General features: G+C 32.7%; 1 protein-coding gene across 2 annotated transcripts; it reads left to right on the forward strand.

The window, feature by feature from the left end:
• The first annotated feature begins 3788 nt into the window (after window positions 1–3788).
• On the forward strand, window positions 3789–26521 carry LOC111002998. Of its 2 annotated transcripts, none has more exons than XM_045629435.1 (6): window positions 3789–4103; window positions 12113–12269; window positions 23896–24391; window positions 24601–24663; window positions 24779–24940; window positions 25958–26521. In XM_045629435.1, the coding sequence occupies exons 1-6, from the start codon at window positions 3905–3907 to the stop codon at window positions 26051–26053; spliced, it is 1173 nt and encodes a 390-aa protein (XP_045485391.1). In that variant the 5' UTR covers window positions 3789–3904; the 3' UTR covers window positions 26054–26521. The 2 variants fall into 2 exon arrangements, with proteins under 2 accessions (XP_045485391.1, XP_045485392.1); XM_045629436.1 differs by lacking the exon at window positions 3789–4103 and adding an exon at window positions 9179–9789.
• The last annotated feature ends 1283 nt before the right edge of the window (window positions 26522–27804 follow it).

Below are 27804 nucleotides of genomic sequence, written 5' to 3' on the forward strand. Positions count from 1 at the left end.
TTAATTGTTATGTCTAGGTTTTATTTACGATTTATATTTTAATCAAATATTTAATATACCAAAAGCATAAATAAAAAGCATGTACTAAACTGGTTTTATGCCGATCTCTTTTGAATTTAGAATCTTAATTTATTTCCGATTTATGTCCATTCTTTCGCCATGAAAGGGAGTTTGTTGTAATCTGTCAAGTTTAAATAAAACTTTTTTAGAACAACTTGTTTGAATCATGCCATGTCCGTATCTAGAATCTCCGTATTTAGAAACTATCGCCATTCATGAGCCCTTCACATAACGTTTTTTATGTTAAGTTATTATTATATTTGTTATATGTATACTAGGCTAACTTCGTTCCGCCATACAGTCATATAATATCGTTGTTACTTTACTTAAATTTATTAAAGGATTTCATTCATACAACTTCTTATCCAAATATAGAAATGTCTTATTGCTTGCCATTAAAGAAGAATGGCGGTTTACATATAAGGCCTCTTTTCTCTAGCGCCAATATTGCGATTACATGTTAAAGCACTTTCTGATAAACAACATTTTTTAATGCGGTAACACACGTCTTCGATCAACTTCAAAGCCTGGTTATGCATCTCCTCATTCCCTCAACATCGGAATTTCTTGAACTGACACGAATTCTATGTAAAATGATGCGTAGTTTTGTCAACAGATGGCACCACGTGTTTTCCTACACCGTTCGAGCAAATGTTAAATGCGCACATAGAAAGAAAGCCCATTGGTGCACAGCAGGGGATCGAACCTACGACCTCAGGTATGAGAGTCGCACGCTGAAGTCACTAGGCCGACACTGCTCTATAATAATAATTAAGCCTCATTTATTCCTTAAAAGCTCTCAAAACGTAAATACACTTAAAATGAAAAACATATATATTAACAAAGCTCTATCAAAGAATAAAGGTACATGATAAACTACTAATTAGCAATTATTATAATAACTTTAAAGAGTTCACAATGACCTTGACACTTATATGTATTGTTATTTGTAATGTCTAATTAGTTATTGACTCTTTATAAGTTCTCTGTGATGTCAAGTTGATTTTCAAAGGATTTATTATATAATATTTAATGAAATAAAGCAGAACTGTTGGCCTAGGCTTCAGCGTGCTACTCTCGCCCCAGAGGTCGTAGGTTCGATCCCCGGCTGAGCACCAATGGACTTTTTTTCTATGTGTGTATTTAACGGCTTGCCTAGACCTAAAAATGTCGGCATAGGAGGCTGATCACCTACTTATCTATGAGATTGATAAATTATCATGAAACAGAAAGAAATCTGAAGCCCAGACCTAAAAGGGTGGTAGCGCCACTGATTTATTCTTCTACTTTACGATTGACGGAGCAAGTTAATTAGTTTTATGGTCTTGAATTGTCTATGCAACGTTTTAATATCCCAAAAGTAGAGTAGGTATTATTATCAAAATAATAATAATTGTTTAAAAATTGTACCGTATTTGTCTTTATCGTGGACTTTTAAATATAATCTTTACTTTTCATAAATAAAAATAAAAATTGTTACATGTAATGAAGTACTACATAACTCGACCAGCGGCGGAGTGAAGGCCTCCTCGAAATTCTTCCACTTGTCCCTCATCGCCACCATTTACCAATCCTTCTCCGCTATGCCCAGGTCCGGATTTAGGAGACGGCAACTGGGGCTAGCCCCGAGCCCCACACCTTTAAAAAACAAAATGTTTTTAATTCCGTAAACAATTTTTCTTTTCATAAATGTTTGTTTGTTATATTATTGTTTTGTTTGTTAAATACTAAGAGATTTATTTTTTATGTATTCACAATAAATTATTAATCTTAAAACTCGACTCAAAAAATTGAAAATAATTTTCTCCAACCCTTTGTTGCTCCGAAGCCTCCAGACCTCTAAATCCGGCCTATGCCTTCTGTTGCATTTTCCCAGGTTTCTCGTGTCCTCTATTCTTCCCACTGGGCCATTCCATTCGGAAACCAGACCCTCGTACTGGTTGTCCATTTACCTATGTAATTAGCGAACAAAAGTCCTCGTTTCTGAATATAAACTTCTTCTAAATCTTTATTCACGTAGATAAACAAATACACTAATAAACGTCAATAGAAAAGATGTTAAATCGATTCTAAATTTACTTTACTACCAGTTCGCGTAGAGCGGGCAAGAACTGGCAAGAAACTCTCCGCCACGAATTGTTTGAACTGGAGCAAATCAATCCCAAGGATTATGATCATTTAAATAATAATCGTCAAATTTAGAAATCTTTATTGATTAATTTACGTTTAACGAGATCTTTGAATTTTTTTTTTATTGTATAAATGAATAAAATTTACATATAAGGAGTGGTTTATCAATTCAAGTCAAAATTCATTTATTCATATAGGTAACATAATGTACACTTATGAACGTCAAAAAAAAGAAATATTAAATGAATCTAATTTAAAATTTACTGCCAGTTCTCAAATCAAGGGCGTAGAACGGAAGAGAAGAACTGGCAATAAACTCTCCGCCACTCTTTTTAATCCCCAATTTTTTTTACTCAATGTTTATAAGGAGCTGCAACCATTACACCATATTCCATACGACATCTTGAATAATAAAATACATTAAAAACAAAGATTTGTCCTCTATCAGCAGGAGGCATGGTGAAATAGGAGCACGCACTTACATACTCGTGAGAACAACACGCAAATACATAGTATAAACAACTAATATCACCAATATCTTCTGGATCTATCAATCTTAGACCCAAGGATCCACAAAATATACAGTTACAGTTTGACGTAATTTAAATTCAACTTAACTAGACTGTCCTAGAATAGGTTTCAGGCACATAAATATAAAACTAATATTAACAATTATTAAACTGTAAATATTTATCACCGCTTAAACTATAATCACATCTGCCTTATCACTGACTCTTTTTGTTACTTGTTAATTTCGTAAGAACCTTTACAGCCAAAGCTGTATATTAAATCATTTTTAATTTGTTTAAATAAAAAAACGAATCGCCAACTATGTTGCTAAGCCCAAACTTGAACTTATTCCTTGAACTCTAATGAAGGTTCGATCTGAAAGAGGATCGCGGGGGAGAGGGATATAAAAAATACGTTACAAGAAATTCTTATTTCAAGAAATAAATAAAATTATTTTGTCTAACACCCAGCGGGTAAAAGCCTCCCATGAGTATAATATGACGTAATATTATAAGGTTATTAATATTGCATTTATATCAAGCTTGTGAAACAAAGATATTGTTAGTGCGTAATTGCCTTATTTTTACGTTGAATGTTCGACAAAATGTCGACGACAATATAACAAATCCATGCTTACTTTATTATTTTAATATTACAATAGCCATCTTAATGTTTTTTAATAATTACGAATAGGTACATATATAAATTAAATATCTTACTAAGTAATATTATAACAGAGGTATCGTTTAGATTTTATGACAATTCATACCTTGACTAGACTGTTATATAATCTTATCAAACAAATTACCAGTTTTTAACTAAATCAAAGTTATTACTATATGTACTTACACGCATGTAATGAATGACTCAATGGGAGTCGATAACAATGTATTCCTAATTATTGAATGTTTCCTATTAATTATGATGTTTTTGATTAAAAAAAATTACGTAATTAAAGTGTGTTTGCATTTTGGTAATTAGTTATTAGTTTTAAATAACAATGATAGTTTAAAAACCTATAATAAGGCATACAAAGCAGCCATTTTGCCCGTTGCGCCGTGTTGCGACTCGACGTTGTTGGTTCTCAAGGCGGCCGCCAGTTTCACGCGGGCATTTGGACGCTCGCATCGCGTGCAATACACATCGCGACTGACGCAACTAAATCAAACGAGTTCGAAATTTAAAATTAATATTTTTTCTAAAAATGGTCCGGACGAAGGACGGGGATGGGGGCATAAAAAGTTGCTCTATCGTTTCTGAAGTTCAGAAACGGCCTTGTCTATTCGACACGAATCACTCGAACTATGGGGATAGATCTGAAAAATTGCGGTGCTGGGAGGAAGTTTGCGACAGTGTCGTGCCGGGTTGGTCTACGCTGCCGGAGATTGAGAAGCTAGCGGCCGGTATGTGCTATCTAGTGGATTTGAGTATGTATGCGTTAGTTGGAAGCGCGTGCGGCTATACACGTCTACATCAACCGGTCGGCTTGCAATTGTCGCGTTCGCGCTGCGTGCTCTTTGTTCAATGCTTTCGAAACGTAGGTTCGAATTAACGTGTAAACCGGAGTGTTTGCACTTTATGAATTTTTTAAGGGCAGCCATTTTGTTGTATAAATTCTAAATATTGCTTGCGTAATTTTTGCTGCACCTATTTTTGTACTGACAGCCCATAAGTTGTTTATCGGGCGATAAGTAACATACATAACAATATGGTCGCTATCTTGCGGTAGGGCGTCATCTTGCAGTAATTTGACTAGTTTATCACTTTTATTAAACTAATTATTTGTTCATTAATTTTTGTAGCGTTAAATTAAAAGTCAGATGGAAACGATTATTATTACGCATCCTCTGATTATTAATTTAGATTTTCTGTACGGATGAAAAAGGAAATTCAATTTTATCCTTATACAAAGGCGCGTATGAAAATGGCGTAGCAATAAAATAAATTAAAATGAATTCACATGAATTACCTGTTAGGTTATTAAAAGATTGCAATATACCTACGTGCGTGGGCTCGAGTAGGTGAATGTTCATATGGGTTTTTTTACACAATTCGTTTTAAAATTGCTATTTATAATCGCCTAATATTTTTTTAATCATGGAAGGTATAATATTTTTAAGTAATAATTTAAATTTTATATACTTAAATAAATTCCTAAAAAATAGTATTGAAGTCGTTCAAAATTAATTATGGACATAATTCTTTTTTAACAAATGTCAGTATCTAGAGGCGACGTTTTAATAATAAACTAAAAAATATTAAATTTGTTTTGTAGTGTGAAGTAAATTTTGAAAATAGAATTTGAAATATGAATCAGATTTCGCGGTTTCCACTGATTTCTCCAAAGTAGCTAATCTGTTCTTGCGTCATATTTTTTGTTTCGTTTTTACTTTTTAGCCTTCTCTTGACGTGATCTTGTATTTAATTTGAAATTGGAATTTGTAATTGTCAGTTTTTACTTTTTAATGCTAAACGAAGAATGCCTGACTCTGAAATATGCAAATCTTTGTTATCTTTGATATTTTGATTACCATGTTTTCTTGCCAACTTAGGTATGTTACCTATTATGTAACACTGTTAATTTACAAGCGGCCAGTTTTGTTTACTTGTACATAATTTTTGAATACCTAAAAATTGCACAATACTTTTAAGTAAGTACGTGACGTAACATCTTATTAGATGTAGGTCTTAACAAATGCGGATTTTTTTAGATATTCTCAGTATCTATTTAATAAACGCTACAAAATTTGTCTCATTGTTTATATAATTAAAAAATACTGAGAACGAGCATGAACTTTAAATTCTTGTTAGGTGTTGCGTAACTGACCGAATGAACAAAAAAATCAGACAAGCGTTTATGTACTGTAATTTACGAATAATAATATCTGTAGTGTTTTGAACAATGAAAACCAATAGCTTAGCAACATAAGTCGCTATTTTCATATCACTATGAATTCTTAACAAAAAACTACTAAAGTCATGTCAAGCAATGTACGGCCTCAAGCAAAATATGTATAACAATTATAACCAACCATTGCAGGTTTTAAGCATTTACGAAGAATACTTTGAGAACGCGCGCAGCAATGTATTTCAAACATTGAAATAATACGGTCTATTTTACATGAGTTATAATGTATTGGTGTATATGCGGCATTCGTGACTCAATCGCAAGGGGCCGCACCGTCCCGATATCATGAGTTTAAGTGTTCAACAACCATTGATTATTTATATTTATTATATTTTAATGGTAGTACAACGAAAACGAGCATTGTATAAATTGTTCGTATGAACTTCGTTAAAACTTGAAGTTGCTTTATGGAGGTGTTGCGGCCTTGTAAGTAATTCAATGATAGTGCTGTTTCAATTTGAATTAGACGTTTTACCATAATACGATTAATATTATATTTTATGGTATCAAAATATATCTTATCTAAAGATAAAATTTAAGATTTTTATTATAATAAGTATTTTTTGTTAATAAGGATCTTAAATGACTTAGATCTAAAATGTGGCTTTTAAAATTTATGTTCGTGCGTGCTAATTATTTAAACTTACATAAAAAAACTATTGCTTACGCTCACGCTAACTAATATTAAAAATCTTAATAACTTTGTATTTACACAAATATTTTCAAATATAAACAATGCATATTTATTTTTCTCGAATTTATAGTGTAGGTATAGACTGTAGAGGATTGATATCCGCGCGTCAATCCGCTTCGCGTCATGTGCATGAATTAGAAGCGACGTGCAAACTTGTGATGACAAAATGGCGTCGTTTTACATACATTTTAATTTAATTGATCATACTCTAAAAACAAAACTGGTTAGGCCTTTTTTACTAAAACCAAGGTAACTGACCTTATATTATAGAGTGGTAGTAACTATTAAAGTGGATTACAATTCAAAATATAATTTATTGGTTAATATACTCCATTAATTTATTAAATTATTTTAACTCTCAATTAAATTATTTTTCTTTGATGAAAAAACAATGTTATGGCAGTTTGTGGTTATAGCTATGAATTTGGTAAGCGGTATCCCATTCCTTACTACAACGCTCATGTATTCATATGTACGTACTATATAATACATATTCATTATTAATATGTAAAACCTATACAATATTGTCTATAGTCCGTATAAAACTTTATTGATTGGACAATCTCGTAATAAGGGCTGCAAGTGCCGAGTCAATTGATTGTTGTGTTGTAAATATTTTTTTCACGAAGCCGGTCTACAAAACTTGATTTAAATCTTGCGGATATTCGGTAATCAATTCGTCACTCACGACCGATAAGATATTTGGGTATTCATAGTATTGGTATTTCCATAGTTCATTTTATTTTGATTTTTAATGATTAGCCAAATAATTTAAAGAAGCAATAAAGTCTTCGTTCTCTTATCATTAAACAAATCCAAAAACTTAAGTGTTAAACTTAAGTTTTTGGAATGATTATGACTTACTTACTTACTTTTTTATAACTTGCACCTGGGTTGCCACTCTAATTAAATATACTCAAGTCGAATGAGTCATTACATAGGTACGTTTCAAGCATATTTGCGATTGTTTCTCTTAAACCTGACTTCCTAATTCTTGTTCCTCGAACTGATAGGTACTGGAGGTGTCCTCGAGCCCATACCAACCGCCGATTGGCGATTGACCAATGACCATTCGTTATGTAAGTTATGGATTAATATCAGTGATTAGGGTAATATGGCGGGTGCAGGAGACACGTGCATTATACGTTATTAGTACCGTATCTGACGTGAGCGTTATAGATTAACTTAATTAAAATGAGTACACTTAACACTTACAGACTGAATATGTTATAAGTTCCTCTTCGCCAGTGATTAATTATTTATAGGTATCAAGTTTCTAGCTTGTGTTCAAAGGATTTTTAGTAAAAAAAATAATAATAATTAGATACAGATTATAAAACGACAAAATATGCTTTCACTCTATTACCACAGAGTCATTGAAGCCAGACAATACGCTTCATTTGCTAATTAAGATTAAGAGAAGATTTTTTCTGAAAGCTTGGTGAAATACAAATTAAAATGTTGTTAGTTATATTTGTTTTAATCCTACACAAGCAAAATTGTTATGAGAAAACAACGCTTTTGTCTGTAGACATCTAACCGGCGGGAATCGATTTTATTTTTATCTATGTAAAAGATTATTGTGTGTGTTAAATGCTTGACACTCTTGTACACTCTCAATACCAGAATTCGAAGTTTAAAAATTATAAGTATTTGGTGGTATAACTCGTTATATTCACTAAGCTTATATTCTTTTCGCATTAATTCTTTTTTCACTGTAACTCGACTACTTGCAGCGTCAGCGTACAGAAAAATATAGTCATCCCTCTCATTTACTGTACATACTCATGTTACTAAACTAACGGTCAACTATTGTTTTCATTTCATTGTTAATTAAACTGTGGTAAAATTCTACGGAGCTTGCATTGGTATAATGGATTCTACTTTTTTCCCAAGATTAATACTTTTTTAAAACTTTCTTGGTTAGTGTGATCGTGTGTCTTCCTTACCTCATTAAAATAACGAAATAGACTGAGACAACTGAGAAAAATCGGAAACAGAACGCAATAAGTCAAATCACGCTTGAAAATCTCAAAACTAGATTGGTCGTCTACTAGATAGTTTTAAATACTCTTCTGTCTCTTTCCATCACACCGTAAACACATAAAAACTACAATTAGACGAAATTATTTTTATATTCTACATTTTATACTAGATCTCATAATTTATACATTATGGAATACAGTATACATTATCAGTATGTATGCAGGTGATAAACAGTTTGAATTAATCCTGGTAGAGATGAAAATTTTTGTATCTGTATGGGTTATGATCAGCATCTGTTTTATAGTGGCCAGTGACACCTGCAACTCCAAACCACTTTTTCAGTGTTATAATCTAATTGAAGTTATTTTAAAATAATTATATATTCTAATTTATTCTAGTGCTTTAAATTACAGAAGAAACTAAATAAATATCGTAAAATAATCTCGTTTCTAGAACAATCTCTTAGAAAAACTGTACAATATAATAACATATTTCTTTTGTGAATGGCGAAACTTTGATATTAAAGCTATTTCGTCATGCGTCCTAATATAATATAATCACGTATATAAATAAATAATATACCTATAAGTATACTATGTATATGCTTTTTTATTATATGTGTAGAGTACTTTGTGAAATATAAAACTTAAAACACATCGATTAAAAAACGTTTACAACGCAACTCAAATTGTTTAAGTATAGATTTCCTTCTCTACTTTTAGCGTGTTAACTTCTAGGTTGTTTATTTATTAATCAATATTAAAAGACAAATGAAATAGCTATTAAATTAATTCAATGAAGTAATAACATTTCTTCTAGAGCCAGTATAATATCTATTAATAACTCAGTATTTAATACCTAGAAATGCGCGCTATAGGGGAAATGTGAAGCCTCTCATTCGCGCGTCAACCGCGCCTCGAGTCGCTTGTTAGTTACGTAGAGTATAAAATATCGTTATTTGTTATATATTTTAGTGCAATTGTAGGCCACAAATAAAATCTGTGGTGTTTAGTGTTCTATTTTCAAAAAACTCATAAACTATTTTCTCTGTGGTTTGAGTGATGCATTTTTAATTTTGTTTCATTTTAAAATCAATTAGTATTTGAATTTTATCGTTCACGTTCGCATTTTAAAACAAAGATTGTATTTGACCTCATTACGTTTTCGTTTATTACAAATTATTTTAGGACGTGTTTACTGTTTAGTCTGTTTGCTTCGTTTTAAGGATTTCGAATAAGTTTGAATTTATTATCTGAATTATACTTATTATCATAATAAGTATAATTATTATCTATTGTTTCAACAATAAAAGTTTTTTTTGCGAATGAAACGAGTTTCTGTGTTGAAAATAAGAGAATTTGACAACAACGCCAAGCTACCATAAAGTTTTTGCTCATTATAATTTATGTAGTTAAATGTAAATTGTTATTAATAAATTGTATTATACATATTTGTGATAAAACCAGCAGAGTGAGAATTTGAGGTCGCCTCTCGCTAATGGGTAGGTATTTTTTACACGGCATGTTTTAAACAAGACAACCAGTACTTGTTTCAAGGACATTTGTACGGGATTATCGAATAACAATTGTAATGAAATTAACACCGTGAATAAGCTTTGAATTTATACTGTGTGCATGTTGTGTTCTTTGTTTTAATATAAATATAGTTAATGACCGAAAACTTATTGTTATTAATAATTATTTTTCACATTTATTATAAGTCCATTGCCGTTTAATGAAACTAATAAATTGACGTTGAAACTGTTAAATCAATTTTAATACAATACGTACTACGCATTTCGCATTCGAAGATAATATAATATCACAATTAAAACTTTATGCTTTTAACATAGGATCTACAATTATTTTCCTGTTTACTTTAAGTTATTATATTTTTAATATTCTTATTTGGTTTTTTGTTGGCTTAATAAACTGTTGAGGAATATTATAACTTTGTTTGTTGACTTGACTTTATTAAAATCTAAATATTATATATACATTATGTTGATGAGTTGCATCTTTTTTTAATTTTATTCGTTAATATACCATGAGAGATAACCCTTAATGTGGCCACGAATATATGTCTATATTATTAATAAGACTTTATTAAATTTCCCATATAACATAATATATAGCCTCAATTTTTTTAGCCTCAATTTTCAAGTTACTTAGGTATTGAAATTTTGTCCTAATCTCTCATGAAGAAGAAATATACCAAATATTTCTCTAGTGTTTATAAATTGTATCATTTTCATTAAATTAAGTGATTTTACTGATATATGTACTACATTAGTATTTTTATCGAATCTAAAAAACTCTTAAAGAATATTCATGTCTGTTACCGGGATAAATCTGGGGCTTACCTGATGTTAAGTGATACTGCCCATAGACACTTCCATGGCCACAGGGCTTTGCGCGTTACCGGAGTTCCATTGTGCCTTTACAGTTTACACGTTTATATACGACTAGCAGACTCGGCCAAGCGTTGCTGTGGCTAAGGTTTTTGTTATATTACATAGTAGTAAATTAATCAAGGGAAACCGTAGGAGAACTTATGTGAAACGTTGGTACCACGACACGGACCTAAACGAAACTACCTTTAACTCAGCGCCATCTGTTAGAATTGTATCAAATAATAAACAAATGTTAATGTTATCGTAATTTTAGTAAGGATGCCTATTTTTTTTGAAAATGAAATATAGCCTATGTCACTCAGGAATGATGTAGCTTTCCAACAGTGAAAGAATTTTTCAAATCTGCCAAGTAGTTTCGGAGCCTATTCAATTCATACAAACAAACAAAAAATCAAACCTTTCCTCTTTATAATATTAGTATAGATTATTTTTTTTGCATCTATTAACAGTTACACGACATAAGAAACAAGATAAAAGAATACAAATAAAATGATATGATATAAATTATATCTTATGTATTTATAACACACGAGTAAAATTTCAATACAAATATATTTTTATACCTTGATGCTTAGCGGTAAGGTCAAAAACTGTAATGTACTGTAATTTATATTTTCAAAAAAAGGTTAGACGCTTTTTTATATCCGAGGTGGATGCTTTTGGCACCTGCACCCAAAAGATACAGGAGTATGTGGGACACGGACCAGAATCTCTGTTAATCAGAGACTGGGTTAGCAATACCCACTAAAACCTCTGAGTAGTTCCTACAAAGCCGGATAGTACCGGGACTAAGGCCGCCTACCTTAGAGCCGCTTACAATCTTGTCCAAAATTAAATTGATTATTACATTCTTGGGCTGAAACAGTACGGTATCGTGACTTGATCGACTCTAAAATGCACTAAAAAGTATAAATTAGGAATATTTCGTATTTCTTTATTGGTAATGATAAAAAATACAATTAAATGTTTAAAAAGAATCGCTTTTATGGGGTATGAATCACATTAGTTTTTGTCTAATTAAAATCAAAGTTAACGGTTTTTACGTGAATTTATAAACTTTTCATGCGGCCATAGACCAAGATTAATGTTTATTATTATTATTAAATCTATCACTAATACCATGTTGCACCCTTTTATTTACACAAAACAGTATTACGTTATATCGACTTATGTCACCTGCCTAGTACACTATCAACGTTTATAGAGAGGGCTGATATCGTTAAAACCCCTTATATTAGGTCCATGACCCTCGATGGCCAAACATTTCTCTGGTCGGTCCTTGCAGCCAACTAACGATTTTTATGACATGTCGGCAATTATTTCTCAAAATCAGTCCTTTTCCAATTTCTTGGCATTGTTTTATCTTAATTATTTTTCTTGTGTTTTGTTAATTTTGCACGATTGTTTTCAGGTAAAGAAGTGCAAAAAAGATGGCGATCGATCCGCGATTCATATACGAAAGCGTATCGACAAGGGAAATGCCCTCCGCCGGAACAATGTGCGCCCGGAAGCCGACGTTTCCAATACCATAGACAAATGTCATTTCTACTACGAGCTTTGCAGAACAAGTAAGTGAGATGGCGCTGATACATGACTGCAATTTAAGAATATAGGTTTATAATAATTTACCAAAAACATTAAAATCTCTTTCTACTAGTTTAAATCGACATACCACTACTCTACTTTCAGGAATTGGATAACGCAATAATATGTTTCAATAATGTGATAAAATAATATAAGAATTGACTATAACGATATGACTCATAATGTAATTATAACTTTTATTTTACCTTTGAAGACAAATTTGCACGCCATTATGTGTGGCAGAATGTACGAGCCAGATGTGTCACCATAACATTTTTATACCAAATTCTTGCAAATAAATTATTGTGATGAAATAGATTTCTTATCGTATTTAATACAATCAAATTTTGATTTTATTTAGCAAATTGTTACCAAGATTGTTAAATTTTAATTTCGTTCAGAACTTCAGTGGCTAAATGATTGTTAAATTGAAAGATAAATATAGTATGTATTAGTTAAATAAACTACAAGTTACTTAAAATATTGAATCTGTCTAGTAATATATATAAGAGAGGTTTTCTTATATAGGTTATCTAAAACACCATCAGCCCAATATAGTCTTGAGTGTCAAAACTATCGTTAAATTAATTTATGACATCGAATTGACCCATCTACATCCTTATAACGGAGATACGTCGTGAGTCACGCCACACTTAGTCATTATTAAATTATAGTTTTAAAGGCTTTAAGATATATTTCAATTTCTGTATCAAGCTATATACTACAATTTACAAATAGGTCTTTTATTATGTTATATGGAACATGGTGTAATGGTTGCAGCCACAAGCAACAAACATTGTGTAAAAAAAACTTGCCGATTAAAAACAGTGGCGGAGAGTTTATTGCCAGTTCTTCTCTTCCGTTTTACGCCCTTTATTTGAGAACTGGTAGTAAATGTAAAATTAGATTAATTTAATAATATATTTCTTTTTTTTGACGTTCATAAGTGTACATTATGTTACCTATATGAATAAATGATTTTTTATTTTGATTGTATCCAAATTTTAATGTGACTGATGGGGGTACGGCAGAAAGCAACGTCGTCGGCTGTTATCTTCATGTGCCCACTAGGACTAACATACGATTCGGTGCATTAATTTTCTTAACGAAATACATAGGTTAACGGACCTTTTTCATTGTCCGTTGAGTGAGCTGGCAAAAGTTCTATTATTTGTTAGTATAGTAGTTAGTTAATTTCTTTTATTTTTTATTATTTGATTTCATATGTTTGTATTTTTTTGTTTCGTCTGTAAAGTATAATATTACTTATTTTTCACTCTTGTCAATTTAGGGTCACCTGTTAAGGCTGGAGTAATTTGATAAATAAATAAATAAAATAAATACAATGGCTGAAAAGGAGTTGAATTTAAACAGATATAATAAAAACTGTATTTCCGTTTAGTCTGCATATATATAAAAAATCTGCAAATGGTTATTTATTTATTTACAACTTGTCCTTTGATAAAGATTTTCTCAAAATTTTCCAATAAAGGATGCCTAACTCAAACTAACTTTATTCATATAGGTAACCAAGTACACTTGTGAACGTCATTAGAAAATATGTTAAATTGATTCTAAATTTAAATTTACTTCCAGTTAGCAAGTCTAGGGCGTAGAGCGGGCAAAAACTGGCAAGAAACTCCGGCACTTTTTTCAATCACCAAGTTTTGAGTCATACAAATTGTTTGAACTGGTGCAAATCAATCCCAAAGACAATAATCGTCAAATTTATAAAAAGCTTTATTGATAAATTTACGTGAAACAAAAGTTTTGATTTTATTCTGTGATAATTGTCAATTTCGCTTAACAGTTCTGAGTAACAACGAGTGATTTATAAACAATTTCCATATAAGTGGTTTATAAATCTTTATTTTTAAAATCGTCAGGCAGATAAGTAGTTGGGATGACGATATGAAAAAGATAGCGGGTCTAATATAATGGGAAACGGGAAATGTAGGACAAAATGAACTGTTGTCATATATTGATAAATTAAAATCACTTAATGTAAAGAATATTATCTTGTTTACATTTCCTTACATCAAAGATGCACCTAGGGAAAATAAAATTAGACATAAGTTGAACATGCTATTGCACAATAGTTTAACAACTAATAATATACAATTAAATTGTGACTTAGGTACACTACCTAATTTAATTGACTTAAATTGTATATTTAAATATAACTATTTATTGACAAAGGATAGGTTCCACCTACCTAATTATTATTTACAACAGATAGCTAATATGCTATCTTACTTTTTATTTACAACTAAAGCTAAACATTTAGCTTTTCAGACAACTGCTTCTATTGAGCAGTTTAGTTTCTTAAAAGGATGTAGTGATACTTGTAGTAACACTTCATGTATTAATAATAATTTAAATTAGATAGTGTGACAATAGAGGCGACCTCTAGCAATAATTTTTTACAACTCGGCTCAACACAAACATGTAATACTACTAACAACAATTGTTTAAACTTGATGCATCAAAACATGCAAGGTATGTTGGGCAAAGAGTTAGAATTAGAGTTATTTTTAAAATCAGGTAAAATTGATGTCCTATGCATTACCGAACATTGGCTTAAAAAATGCCAAATCATCTTTAACTTTGATCAGCACCAAGTTGCAAGTTCGTTTTGCAGATTGTCGGCGATTCATGGGGGCTCTTTGATTATTGTTAATAAAAATTTGAAGTATAAAGAGCGTAATGACATCGTGCGTCTATCTGTTGAACACTCTTTGGAGGTAGCCTGTGTAGAACTTGAGAATTGCATTATTTTAAGTGTTTACAGACCACCAAGTGCATCCTACGATTTTTTTGAAGAAAAGTTGGAGGAAATATTGTGTAAAGTTAGTTTTAAGAACAATAAGTATATTATTGTATGTGGTGACTTCAATATAAATTTATTAGAAAATACCTCCATTAGTAAAAAATTCAATATTTTATTAAAATCTTACAATCTTGTAAACTTGTTTCTCGAGCCCACTAGAATTACAAGTTCCACTGCTACATGTATAGATAATGTATTTACAGATGCAGAGGCAATGCAAACCTCAATTACAACAAATCTTAGCTCAGATCACTGTGGACAGTTAGTGGCGCTAAAATGTAAAGTGGTGAAACAAGTAAAAAAGAGCAGTGTGTTTGTTCCAGTAAATAAAAAGCGAATGGTGAGATTTAGACATAATATAGGTAAACACCTACCTCTATTACCGGTAGGTACTACCGTTGATACACAATACAACAATCTAAGTGATTGTATAAATAAGGAGTTCAAAACCATCTTTACCCCAAAGAAAGTCTCTGATTCGCAGTGTAAATCGTTCAGTGATTGGGCGACAGCGGGAATTTATAAAAGTAGACAACGGTTGTTTGACCTTTACGCTGAAAAGTCATACAATCATAATGAAGAATTTACTCTCTATGTTAGAAATTATTCTAAATTATTTAAAAAAGTTTGTTACGCGGCCAAGTCCTTATATATAAAAAACAAGATTGAAAATAGTACAAATAAAACTAAAATGACTTGGAAGATAATTGATAGTGAAACTGGAAGAGTCAAAGATCGCAATCGTGACATCGAACTATGTGTCGGTAACACTATAATCAAATCTAACGAAGAGATAGCGACTGTTTTGATAAGTACTTTTCTGACATTCCAATTTCGACTACCAAGTCTCTCAAATCGTCTCCCGCTCTCGCTGAATCGCTGCTCAAAGATAATGTAAACGAGTGCAAGGTCAGTTTTACATTCCGACCCATTGGTGCCGACGATATAGTTAGAATATTTAGAACTATTGATATTAAGAACACTACCGATCTTTGGGGTATTTCTGTAAAAATAATTAGTAGCATAATTGATATAATTGCCCCCCATCTAGCTATAATTTTCAACAATTGTATCGAAAGTGGGGAGTTTCCCGATCTTATGAAACATAGTAAAGTAATTCCTTTATTTAAAGCAGGTAATATGTCCGACCCCAGTAACTTTAGACCTATTTCCGTACTACCTACCTGTAGTAAAATCTTTGAAAAAACTATATTAAATCAACTTGTAAGTCATTTTAACGCAAACAAATTATTACACAATAATCAGTTCGGTTTTACCAAGGGTCGCTCGACAGCCGATGCCGGCGTTGAGTTATATAGATATATAGTTAAGGCTTGGGAGGAGTCGCATGACGCCTTGGGTGTTTTCTGCGACTTATCCAAAGCATTTGATTGTGTCCAACACGAGACCTTAATCGGGAAACTCCGCCACTATGGCATCAAGAATACCGCACTGAATCTTCTGACTTCGTACTTACATGGTAGAACTCAGAAGGTCGAAGTGAATGGTAAGAGGTCCTCTGGGTCGGCAGTTGATATGGGGGTACCACAGGGCTCAATTCTTGGCCCTCTCCTCTTTCTTGTTTATATAAATGATCTACCTTTCATGGTAGAGAAAAAACATCAGATAGTTTTGTTTGCAGATGATACGTCCTTGATTTTTAAAATCAAAAGACAAATAACCAATTTTGACGATGTGAACAACGCTCTCTCTTCGATTGTCCATTGGTTTAGTATGAATAACCTTCTGCTTAATGCTAAAAAAACGAAATGCATTAAATTTTGTGCAAGAAATGCGAGGGTTATGGGTACTAGACCAATTATAAATAATGAGGAATTGAATCTGGATGATACAACTGTATTTCTTGGGATCACCTTGGATTCAAAACTTCAGTGGTCCCCTCATATCAACGGATTGGCGAAGAGACTTAGTTCTGCAGCTTACGCGGTTAAAAAAATTCGCTCACTGACTGATGTCGATACAGCTAAACTTGTTTATTTTAGTTACTTTCATAGCTTAATGACTTATGGCTTATTGTTATGGGGTCACGCTGCTGATGTCGAATCTGTTTTCATTCTGCAGAAGAGGGCTATTCGTGCAATCTATAATTTAAAATGTAGGGAATCTCTCAGAGATAAATTCAAGGAAATTAATATACTTACCTTTCCCTCGCAATATATTTATGAAAATATTATGTTTGTATACAAAAATAGTGATAAATATACTAGATTAGAACATACGCACAATGTCAATACTCGGAACAAACGCAGGCTGCAATTTCCCCGTACTAGACTATGTAAAGTTAGTAATTCTTTTTTGGGGAAAGGGATACTCTTCTTTAATAAAATCCCAGAGGCTCTTTTATCTCTGCCTTTTAATAAATTTAAGAAATGTATTAAAGAAAAGCTGTGTAAAAAGGCTTACTATAAAGTTATTGATTATCTAGTTGATAAAAGGGCCTGGGACTAGTGCTGGGCAGGCTGCCTCTAATTAATTTGATATATTTGATCAAGTTTACTGCGGAACGCCTTACGCATAGGACGTATCCTTGTGTACAAAAAATCGTATCGCGAAATTAATTATCTATAAGGAACTGTTATTAACCTACGTTAAAAGTAATACTTGGATATTATTAAATTTTAGTGTTTTTTTTTTTGTGAGTGTATTTGTGAGCTTTATTCTGGACGTTGTCTTTAATAACAAATACAACAGGACAGCTATGACGAAATGTGGGGAATGCAATGAAGGCCTCCTTGATGGGGCAGTTTGCTCATTATGTAAACAGACGTTCCACTACAATTGTATAGGAATTACAGAGGGAGGATATCGAAAACTTGGTGACAGAAAATCTACTTGGCGTTGCCCTAAGTGTAAATCAGGGGGACTATGTCTACAAGTGAATACACCGACACTTTCTCCAACGCATGAACCTTCCAGTAAGATCTTAGAAGAGATAAGAACCCTGTCCTCCAGAATGACAGCCTTTGAAGAACTTGTAGGCCAGATAAAGTTAATGAGAGATGAGTTCTCTGAGCTGAAATCCTCAGTAGTCGAAGCTAGCACAATAATTAAAGACTTTGGGTTACGACTACAAAATATGGAGGATAGGCTTCTGGAAGTAGAAAAAACCAAAGAACTTATTAATGGTTTACAAAGCAGAGTTGATGTCTTAGAATGTGAAAGGGATGCGGCAGAGCAATGGAATAGAATGAACAACGTTGAGTTAAAGGGAATACCACAGACCGCGAATGAAAACCTGCTGGATTTAATAGTAAGCATAGGATCCAAAGTTAATTTTGCTGTGACGAAACAGCAGTTAAACTTTATAGCCCGCACACCATCAAGAGACTATAATCACCCAAAGCCGATTGTTGCGTGTTTCAACAGCAGGTATGTTAAGGAGAACTTCGTGACAGCTGTGAGATCTTTTAACAGGGAGAGCGCCCTATCTGCCAACCTGTTAGGACTTAGAGGCTCCGCAAAAATATTTGCTAACGATCACCTGACCACCCGGAACAAAGTTCTTTTAAATAAGACAAAGCAGTTAGCCAAGGAAATGGGCTGGCGGTATGTTTGGGTCAAGCACTGCAAGATTCAAGCACGAAGAAGTGACTCGTCACCAGTTTGTGTAATAAAGTCAGACAAGGATCTTCAGAAAATAACGAAAGGAGAAATGTGACTTTGTTCTCGCACGGTATTTTATCCAGCTCAGTTTTTTATATTATTATCATTACGCTTTATTATTGTTACCATTATTTTTTTACATTTACACATTATTGTTACCAGACCTCTCTATTGTTCGCTCTGGGTTGACCGGTTTGTCACAAGTAATACGATTGCTAAATACAACTCTGCTGCTATAATCATAAGGCTCATATCCTGCTGTGCCTCACTGTTTTCGAAATTAAGCTATTATCGCATGCTGAGGGTACTAAATAATTTGCATGATTTTACCGGGATATATTATTGTCTCACTCACTTTGATATTGATTTAAGACTTTCAGTAATGTACATCGAATTGATATTATATGAAACATATAAGTGTTTTTGCACATACGATACATACCTGAATTATTTTATATTATTTACAGTTGCACTATCTCATCAAGAATTATTTACAAGTCGTATAACTGTTGTATGTTTTTACGGATTCAGTAAAGAAAATAGGCTGCTATCTCAATGTGGACTTAATTATTTTGACGGTAAGCTGGCGATAGATAAAGTAGCAATGCTTGTTAATAATATAACTTGCATCAAAATGCTATCGTCTACTCTTATAGTCGTAGTAAATAACTTAACTTTCGAAAAATCATCGTTACAGCTCAAATTCCATGTAATATATAATGTGTATAGTATTCAGTTCTTTTTATTTTATTTTATTTGTATTGAACAACGTCATTATTTCGTGTTGTGTATGTATGTATTGTTTAAAATTGCATATACATATTACATAGGCATTGGCAATAACTTGATTTCAATTCTTTGAATATATACTACCAAAACCTACGTGGCTTACGTACCAAGTGCAGCAATCTTCTAAGTAGTATTTTGTTAAACTCATATGATATCCTTTCTTTTACGGAAACATGGTTAGTTGATGGTATTTATAATAACGAAATGTTTGACAACAGATACGTGGTCTTCAGACGTGACAGAAATTATGATAAAACTAGACAGACCAAGGGCGGAGGGGTCCTACTGGCAGTGAATCGCAATTTAAAAGTAAGAGAGCGAGTAGAATGGAGGTCATCTGCTGAAGACATTTGGATTACAATTACGTCTGGAGCTAAAAAACAAAAAAATATTCAAAATCTACACATCTGTACCTTATACCTTTGTGCCGAAAATTGTGGTAACTCCTTTTTAGACCAACTAAGTAACTTTACGCGTAAATTAAACGAATTAATTTTTTCAAACCCACATGACAAATTTTTAATTTTAGGAGATTTTAATCTCAGTCATATTGACTGGTCTACGAGCGACGATGATTACACTTGCCTCCAACCGAAGGGCTACTCCGGATTGCAACAAATCGAGTTAATGGATACATTGATTCTTGGTAATCTTAACCAATATAATCATGTAAGAAATGTATACGGCAGAATATTGGATCTGGTTTTCTCTAATATTGCGGTGAAAGTCAGTGCATGTGACGATCCCTTGTTACCTGAAGACCCACATCACAAATCTTTATGTATCTTAACTGAGTTTTTACTTACCGATACTATTGAGGATAACAGAATAGTAAAATACATGTATAATAAAGGAAGTTATGAAGAAATTAACAATGAGCTAAGAAACTACAATTGGCAGAATACTTTATCGTCGAATGATTTGGAAGATGCTGTATCAACATTTTATGAAATTTTATACACCTTAAGAGATAAATATATACCAAAGAAAACTTATAAGTTGTATCATTACCCTAAATGGTACACATTACCTTTAATTAAAATGATCAAGGAAAAATTTAAGTTTCATCGTAAGTTTAAAAAGTACAAGAACCTCTCGGATTATGAATCTTTTTCGCTTCTCAGGTCACGTGTCAAGATTCTTGAGAGACAGTGCTTCAATGAATATATTAGCAGAACTGAAAATTCAATAATAACTAATCCTAAACATTTTTGGTCTTACATTAAAAGTAAAAAACTTAACCACTCCTTTCCGAAAACTATGAATTACTGTAGCGAAACAGCCAGCAAGGGTGAAGATATCGCTAATCTTTTTGTTAAATACTTTAAGTCTACGTATAGAAATGATAATTTCAACAATCCATACACAACCGTAACTACCACATCACAACATGCACAAAACAGTGACTCTAATATATCCGCAATCGAAATACAACCTAAAAAAATATCGGCATTGCTAAAAAAACTAGATCTCTCAAAATCGGGTGGTCCCGATTTTATTCCACCACTATTCTTAAAGAAGTGTGCTGATAATTTGTCAAAACCACTTTCGCACTTATTTAATTTCTCCATACGCAAAGGTCTAGTACCTAACATATGGAAAGCAGCTTTCATTACTCCTGTTCATAAAAAGGGCAATAAATGTGATATTGAAAATTACCGACCAATTTCTAAACTATGTCTCATTGCCAAGATCTTTGAAAAAATTGTATATCAACAGGTGTATGCAGCTGTAAAGCCTCAGCTCACCAGTGAACAACACGGGTTTTTAAGGAATCGATCTACGGTCTCAAACCTTATTATTGCCAATGAATACATATCGAGTGGCATGGATAGGCGAGCGCAGGTCGATGTCATCTACACAGATTACAGCAAATGTTTTGACCGTATTGATCATGACATCTTGCTTACTAAGTTGGCATCCATGGGTATACACGGCGACCTGTTTCGCTGGTTCAAGTCATACGTTGACAATCGTTCACAAGCGGTCGTTTTACAAGGATATACATCTAATTGGATGTCTATTCCTTCAGGTGTTCCACAGGGCTCCTTATTAGGACCCCTCTTATTTATACTATTTGTGAACGATATACTATCATGTTTTAAATATTCTAAAATATTACTATATGCGGACGACATGAAAATTATGAAGATAATAACAAACACGCAGGATGCATTACAACTCCAGGAAGATTTAAATCGATTTGAGGATTATTGTTTTCGAAACAAGCTGGATTTGAATGTCTCGAAATGCTTTTGTATGACATTTACTAGGAAAAGTAATAAAATCAGTATAACATACAAACTTAAAAATTCTGCATTAGAGGCTGTCGATGTTATTAGGGATCTAGGAGTTCTGCATGATAATAAGCTAATATTTGATTTACATGTAGATAGTATTGTACGGAAAGCGACCAAAATGCTTGGCTTTATTTTAAGAACATCATCTAGTTTTACCCAAGTAAAGACATTGAAAATTCTATATTGTGCGTATGTTAGAAGCAACTTAGAGTATGCATCACAAGTTTGGAACCCTCAGTATGCTTTTTACAATAATAGAATTGAAAATATCCAAAAAAAATTTCTTAAGCACTTGCAATTTAAGGCCAAAATTTCGCTGCCTGATTACAGAGCCCGGTGTAAACATTTTCACATGTTACCATTGTCATTACGACGTGATATTGCGGACACTATCTACCTTATGAAAATTGCTACTGGCGAAGTCGATTGTACTGAGCTAGTGAGTAAAATAAGCCTTCGAACATATAACAAAACACTTAGAATTATGAACATATTGCACGTGCCGAGAGTAAACACAAATTATAGAGGGAGGAACTTTATGGTTAGGGCAGCAAACAAATTCAATAACTCAACGGTGGACATTGACATGTTCGCTTGGAGTGTGGAGGCAGCAAGGAGAGCTCTGGTACAAAATTATTTTAACCAGGATGAATGAAGTGTATTGACTTCATTTTCATTGTCAACAAATTAAATTCTGTTTTTCTGTTTATTGTTATTGTTTTGTTTAACACTAAAATTTTTTGAAATGTCTAGGTACCTTCTTGTTATATATATTCATTCAAATTAAACTATTTGTGAAGATTTATAATTGGCCCATGTTGTTATGTATATATTCATCTATTTTTGTATTGTGCTGTGAATCTTCTTATGAATAAATAAATAAATAAATAAATATTTGTTTTAAATATTGTTTGATGATTTGCTTTTTTAAAAGAGTACCGAGAGTTTTTTACGCCGGCTTTTTCTCTCGGCCTACACCCTCTGTCTTTGCCGATGAGTAGGGATGCCTACAAGTTCGAATTGATTGACGTGGAATAAGTGATACCTAGAAGATCTTATGTTCCAAAATAAACGTATTTTATTTTTTATTTTTATTTTATACATTAGGCTAATATTATCTTTTTCATATCGTCATCCCAACGACATATCTGCCTGCCTCTCTTTCGTGGATACCACTCTGTTACGATTCTGTCCATTTTTTCTTTTCTCTCATATGATGTCCATCTCCACTTTAGTTTTCGATATGTCGTGTAGGCGTGTTTAAATTTTGATTTTATTTTAATATCGTTTAATTTTATTTTATCAAATATAGAAATATGTAGATCAAACATTACTATGAGGCCAAGTTATTAATATCAGGCCAAGTTATTAATTCTTAAATAGGACACTTAATATCACAAACAAATCGCCCAGCTGTATAAAATAGCAAGCACATTTAACACGCGTAACTTGATTCATACTCAAATTATCAAAAAAATATTTTTTTAATCCATTCCTTTTTTTGCTCTAAGATTAAATCAATAATGTTTTTAAACCTTTTTATACGTATTATATTTTTGAAGTTATACTTCTCGCGTTAGGGAAAAATGATTAGAATATATAGAGTTTTTACGATGCGTGCGCACATCGTCACAAAAAACTGACACCCTGAAGTCAACTTTTTAGTTTTTTCTATTGTTTTTTGTACAAACAGAGAATAAACAAGAAAAATACAATTTTGAAGAGACTTTTATCTTGTTACGCCAAAAAATTATAACTTCTAACGCGTATAAAAGTACACACGGTCTTTTTTATGGTAAATTTCATATTTAAAAGTATTTTTTTCTGTCTTTTGGACTGTCTGTCAAATTTTATTTAACCTGTGGTGAAAATAGACTTAATATTATTTTTTTTTGTGTTTTAATAAAGTTTAAATATAAATTATCAATATAATAATAATTATTATCCTATTCATGACAGAAATATGGTTAGGTATGACGAAATTTATCGAACACAACAGTACTAACAACTAGGGAGAGTGCCTGCGTTGTGGCCTAGAACTCAGTCTTTGTTTACGTTTTTTTTCAGAAAACCAAGATATTCCCAAGATAAATACGAGTCGTTCTCGGAAATATCAAATTCACCGCAACATCCGGCCCCAGAAGATATTCGCATCAAAACAGAAATAGACAAACCGCTCGATCTCAAAACCAAACCAGACGTACCAGAAACACAGGACAAGTGCAACCAGACTGTGCCAGACAATGACAGAAAGCAGGAAATGAAAAACGATGGGAACAACATTCTCCCGGACGACCATTTTAATGATGATAAGATGTTTATGAACTCTTTGTTGCCATTATTTAAAAAAATGGACGACGACACAAGACTCTTATGCAGAATAGAGGTATTGAAGATTATAAGATTCGCATTGCAGGGCAATAAGTGCCTGGAAGCGTTAAAGATGGCGGAAGATGGCTTTTTCAAAAATGGAATGTTGAAGGAAGAGGGTAGCAAGACGGAGTCAACATTGTCTATGACTACCAGGTCGGCGGATGGTAGTCGGCCTGTACGGAAACGAAGGGTATGTTTTTGCATTGTTTTCTGTTGACGGTACTATAACAATATTATTTCGAAGTAATGAAGAATTAATAAAAAATTTAAGATATTTAAAACTTGAGAAGCCATAAATCTCAGGACGAAATGAGGAATGCGTTTGTTCCAGGTTTACTGTATTATCTTGAGTCGACTATAACCTTAACATTTATTCGAACTTACTTTTTTTATTTTCAGTTAAGATCTCCGTCACCGTTACCTGTTCCGCCGAAACGGAGAGGGCCAGGCCGTCCCAGGAAGGTAAATCTAGTAATTATAAATAAAAATTAGTTAAAATGTTATGTTAAAATAGACACGTGACTCATTTATTTATTTGCACTTTATTCAATATATTAAATTTAAAAAAAACTTTCAGATCCGACCTCCGCCATCAGATTCAGATGAAGATCGCCCAAAGAAGCACAAATCGTTTCCTAAACTGAAAGTGTCCCCCATTGAAGTAAACCTACACCCAGATGAAGATTCCCTAAGTAAAGCCACTAGTGTCGCGCAATTGTCCACTCCGCTGTTTATGAAGGTATTTTAATGTCTTGTAATATGGGCATTTGTATTTTGTCACAAACTCCCCGAATGGGGCATTTGTATTTTGTCATGAATTCCCCAAATGGGGCAACTGTATTTTGTCACGAAACTCCTCTTGTATTTATAATGCGATGAGACAGGTGCAGATTTGTTTCTGTATCTATTTTAAATGTTAATGTAATTAACTAAGCCATTTTATATTAGTATACTATAGTCTACATTCTACAGATATGTGAAAAATTATTAATCTTTTGACGGTATTTACACATAAAATAGTTTACCTTAAAATCACTTCACCGCATCACTCATTTACTAACCTTACATTGGTTTTGCTAAGTATTCGTATCAGTAACGCTTAAAACTTGTACAGCGCATAGAATTTGTATAGTTTACGACAATTATATTGAAAAGATTTCTGTCCTTATAAAGGTCTACAGATAAGAGAACGCTAGTTTCGGTAAATTTGTCGAATCCCGGCTCCAGATCTATTTTTTTTTCTAAAGTTCTTAACGACTTGTTGTCTTGGGGTACAAGTTATATTAAGGAAGAGAGTAATATAAAGCTATGCATAATTTTGGACTCCTTTTTTATAGAACAGGGGGCAAACGGGCAGGAGGCCCATCTGATGTTAAGTGATACCGCCGCCCATGGACACTCAATGCCAGAGGGCTCGTTCGATGCCGGCCTATTAAGAAGCTCTTTTCTTGAAGGACCCTAATCTTAGGAAAAGACCCTAAAGTCGAATATTATTAGTTTTTTAAGACACTTAAAAGCATGATGTAAATCTTATTTTCTGAGTTCCTACTGGGATTTAAAAAAACTGGCAAAGCCGAAAGAATCATAGAAAAAAGGCCTAAAATCTGTACCTTCTTTCATTGATTTCACAGATCATGATTCATTTCTGTGGTTAAAGAGCAATGCGCCACAATATGCAATGTGGAGCCGTGATTCGACCAATTTACCCAAACTATACAAAATTATTCACAAAGGTCAAATTGTCACTTTGTTACAGATGTATAATTTGGAACGATCAAAGCCAGAGACCGACATGCAAGTATCTGTTAAAACGGAACCGTCTGAAAGTATGGAACCAAATGTTTACATTTAGTCGCGTAGTTATAGGTTAGGTTAGTTATTGATAATTATAGATCATAGATAAATAATTTCAAATTTTGTTATTTTTTGGCAATGGTTATTTTTCGGAGGTTTGTTTGTTACCATTGAAATATCGGAAACTACCCGCATTGTCAGATTAAGTATATTTGCCTTTTTTTCCTATATTTAGATAGTATTAGAAATGTATGTGATAATTTAGTATGTTCGGTGCGAAAGTTTTATAAGTTTTTAGCAAGTATTGTTGAAAGCATTTCTGGTTTATTTTTAGTTAGGTAGAAAAGAATTTATTACGAATTGGCAGTATTTTGAGAGGAGATCTATTTAAATGATTCCGAAGTGAGGAGTACTTTTATACTGAAATTAATAAAAACATTGTTGTTATACATTCCGTGTTTGATGAATTGACATATTATATGTAAGTTGAATGTGATTTTAGATGAAATAAAAATATTTTCATGTATTTTTTTTTGTATTGGTATGCACCACCACCCTCCACCCAAAAAATAGAAAAACACTCTCGCCATATTCAAGGCACACGAATTTGTACAATGAATGTAAGGTCGCTCGTAGGCAACGGCCGTCAAGAGGAATTAGAACATGCTCTGCAAAACATAAAGTGGGATATTCTTGGCCTCTCTGATACATATTAGAAAAGAGGGAACACACATTATTGAATACGAAGACTACATCTTTTTATACACCGGAAAGAAAAGTGGAAGAAATGGTGTAGGATTTATGGTTAAAAAAGAGTTGAAATCAAATATTGTAGATTTAGAGGTTCTATCAGACAGAGTAGCAAAACTTTAAATGTCCTTTAATGATTATAAGATTAACATAATTCAAGTCTATGCCCCCACAGCGAAGTCAAGCCAAGAAAACATAGATATTTTTTATGAGAGCTTAAATAATGCACTAGTAAATTTTCTGCCATACACAATTGTGCTTGGAGATTTTAACGCACAAATAGGCCGAGCCACTCCAGATGAAAAGTTGGTAATGGGTTTATGGGGACACGGTAAGAGAAGCGAGCGAGGCAAACGACTTATTGACTTTTGTTTAGAAAAACAACTGTTTATAGTGAACTCTTATTTCAAGAAAAACACCAAAAATAAATGGACATGGTTATCACCAGATACTCGAACCGCTAATGAAATAGACTTTTTTATTATTATCATATTTTTTATCATCATACCGTCGAAAATAGAGATATAATTAATACCACCCACCCAACAGACCACCGTATAGTTCGGGCAATAGTGAAAATTTCAGCAAAAAATAAAAGTAGGGCGGACTGGACCCACTAGAACAAGAAATACTTAAGAATATTTTTTCGGTTCAACACACTGAAAAATCTAAGAATATCCAAGAACAATATAATAATATTATACATCGAATTAAAACCAGTGTCGAAAAGTTACCAACAATACCAGGGATAAAGAGAAATAACTATATTATAACTGAAAAAATAAGAGATATGATAAATGAATATGCCGCGCCTGGCCCGCGACAGACGCGAGTGGAACCGGAAGGAGGAGGCCTATGTCCAACAGTGGACAAACCAAAACTTAATTGAATAATGTTTTATAATCCCTAAATTTTAAAGTTTTTTGGAAATAAAGGCTATTATTATAGGTATGCTTGGGTGTGATAGGCTTATATGAAAGCTAAATCGGACTGTTAAAACAAATTTATGGGAAGTATATGAATTATTTTAGGGGTTTAAGATAATATGTTCCATAATCC

The sequence above is a fragment of the Pieris rapae genome, chromosome 9, assembly GCF_905147795.1.
Source record: "Pieris rapae chromosome 9, ilPieRapa1.1, whole genome shotgun sequence".
Classification (NCBI taxonomy): Eukaryota; Metazoa; Arthropoda; class Insecta; order Lepidoptera; family Pieridae; genus Pieris; species Pieris rapae.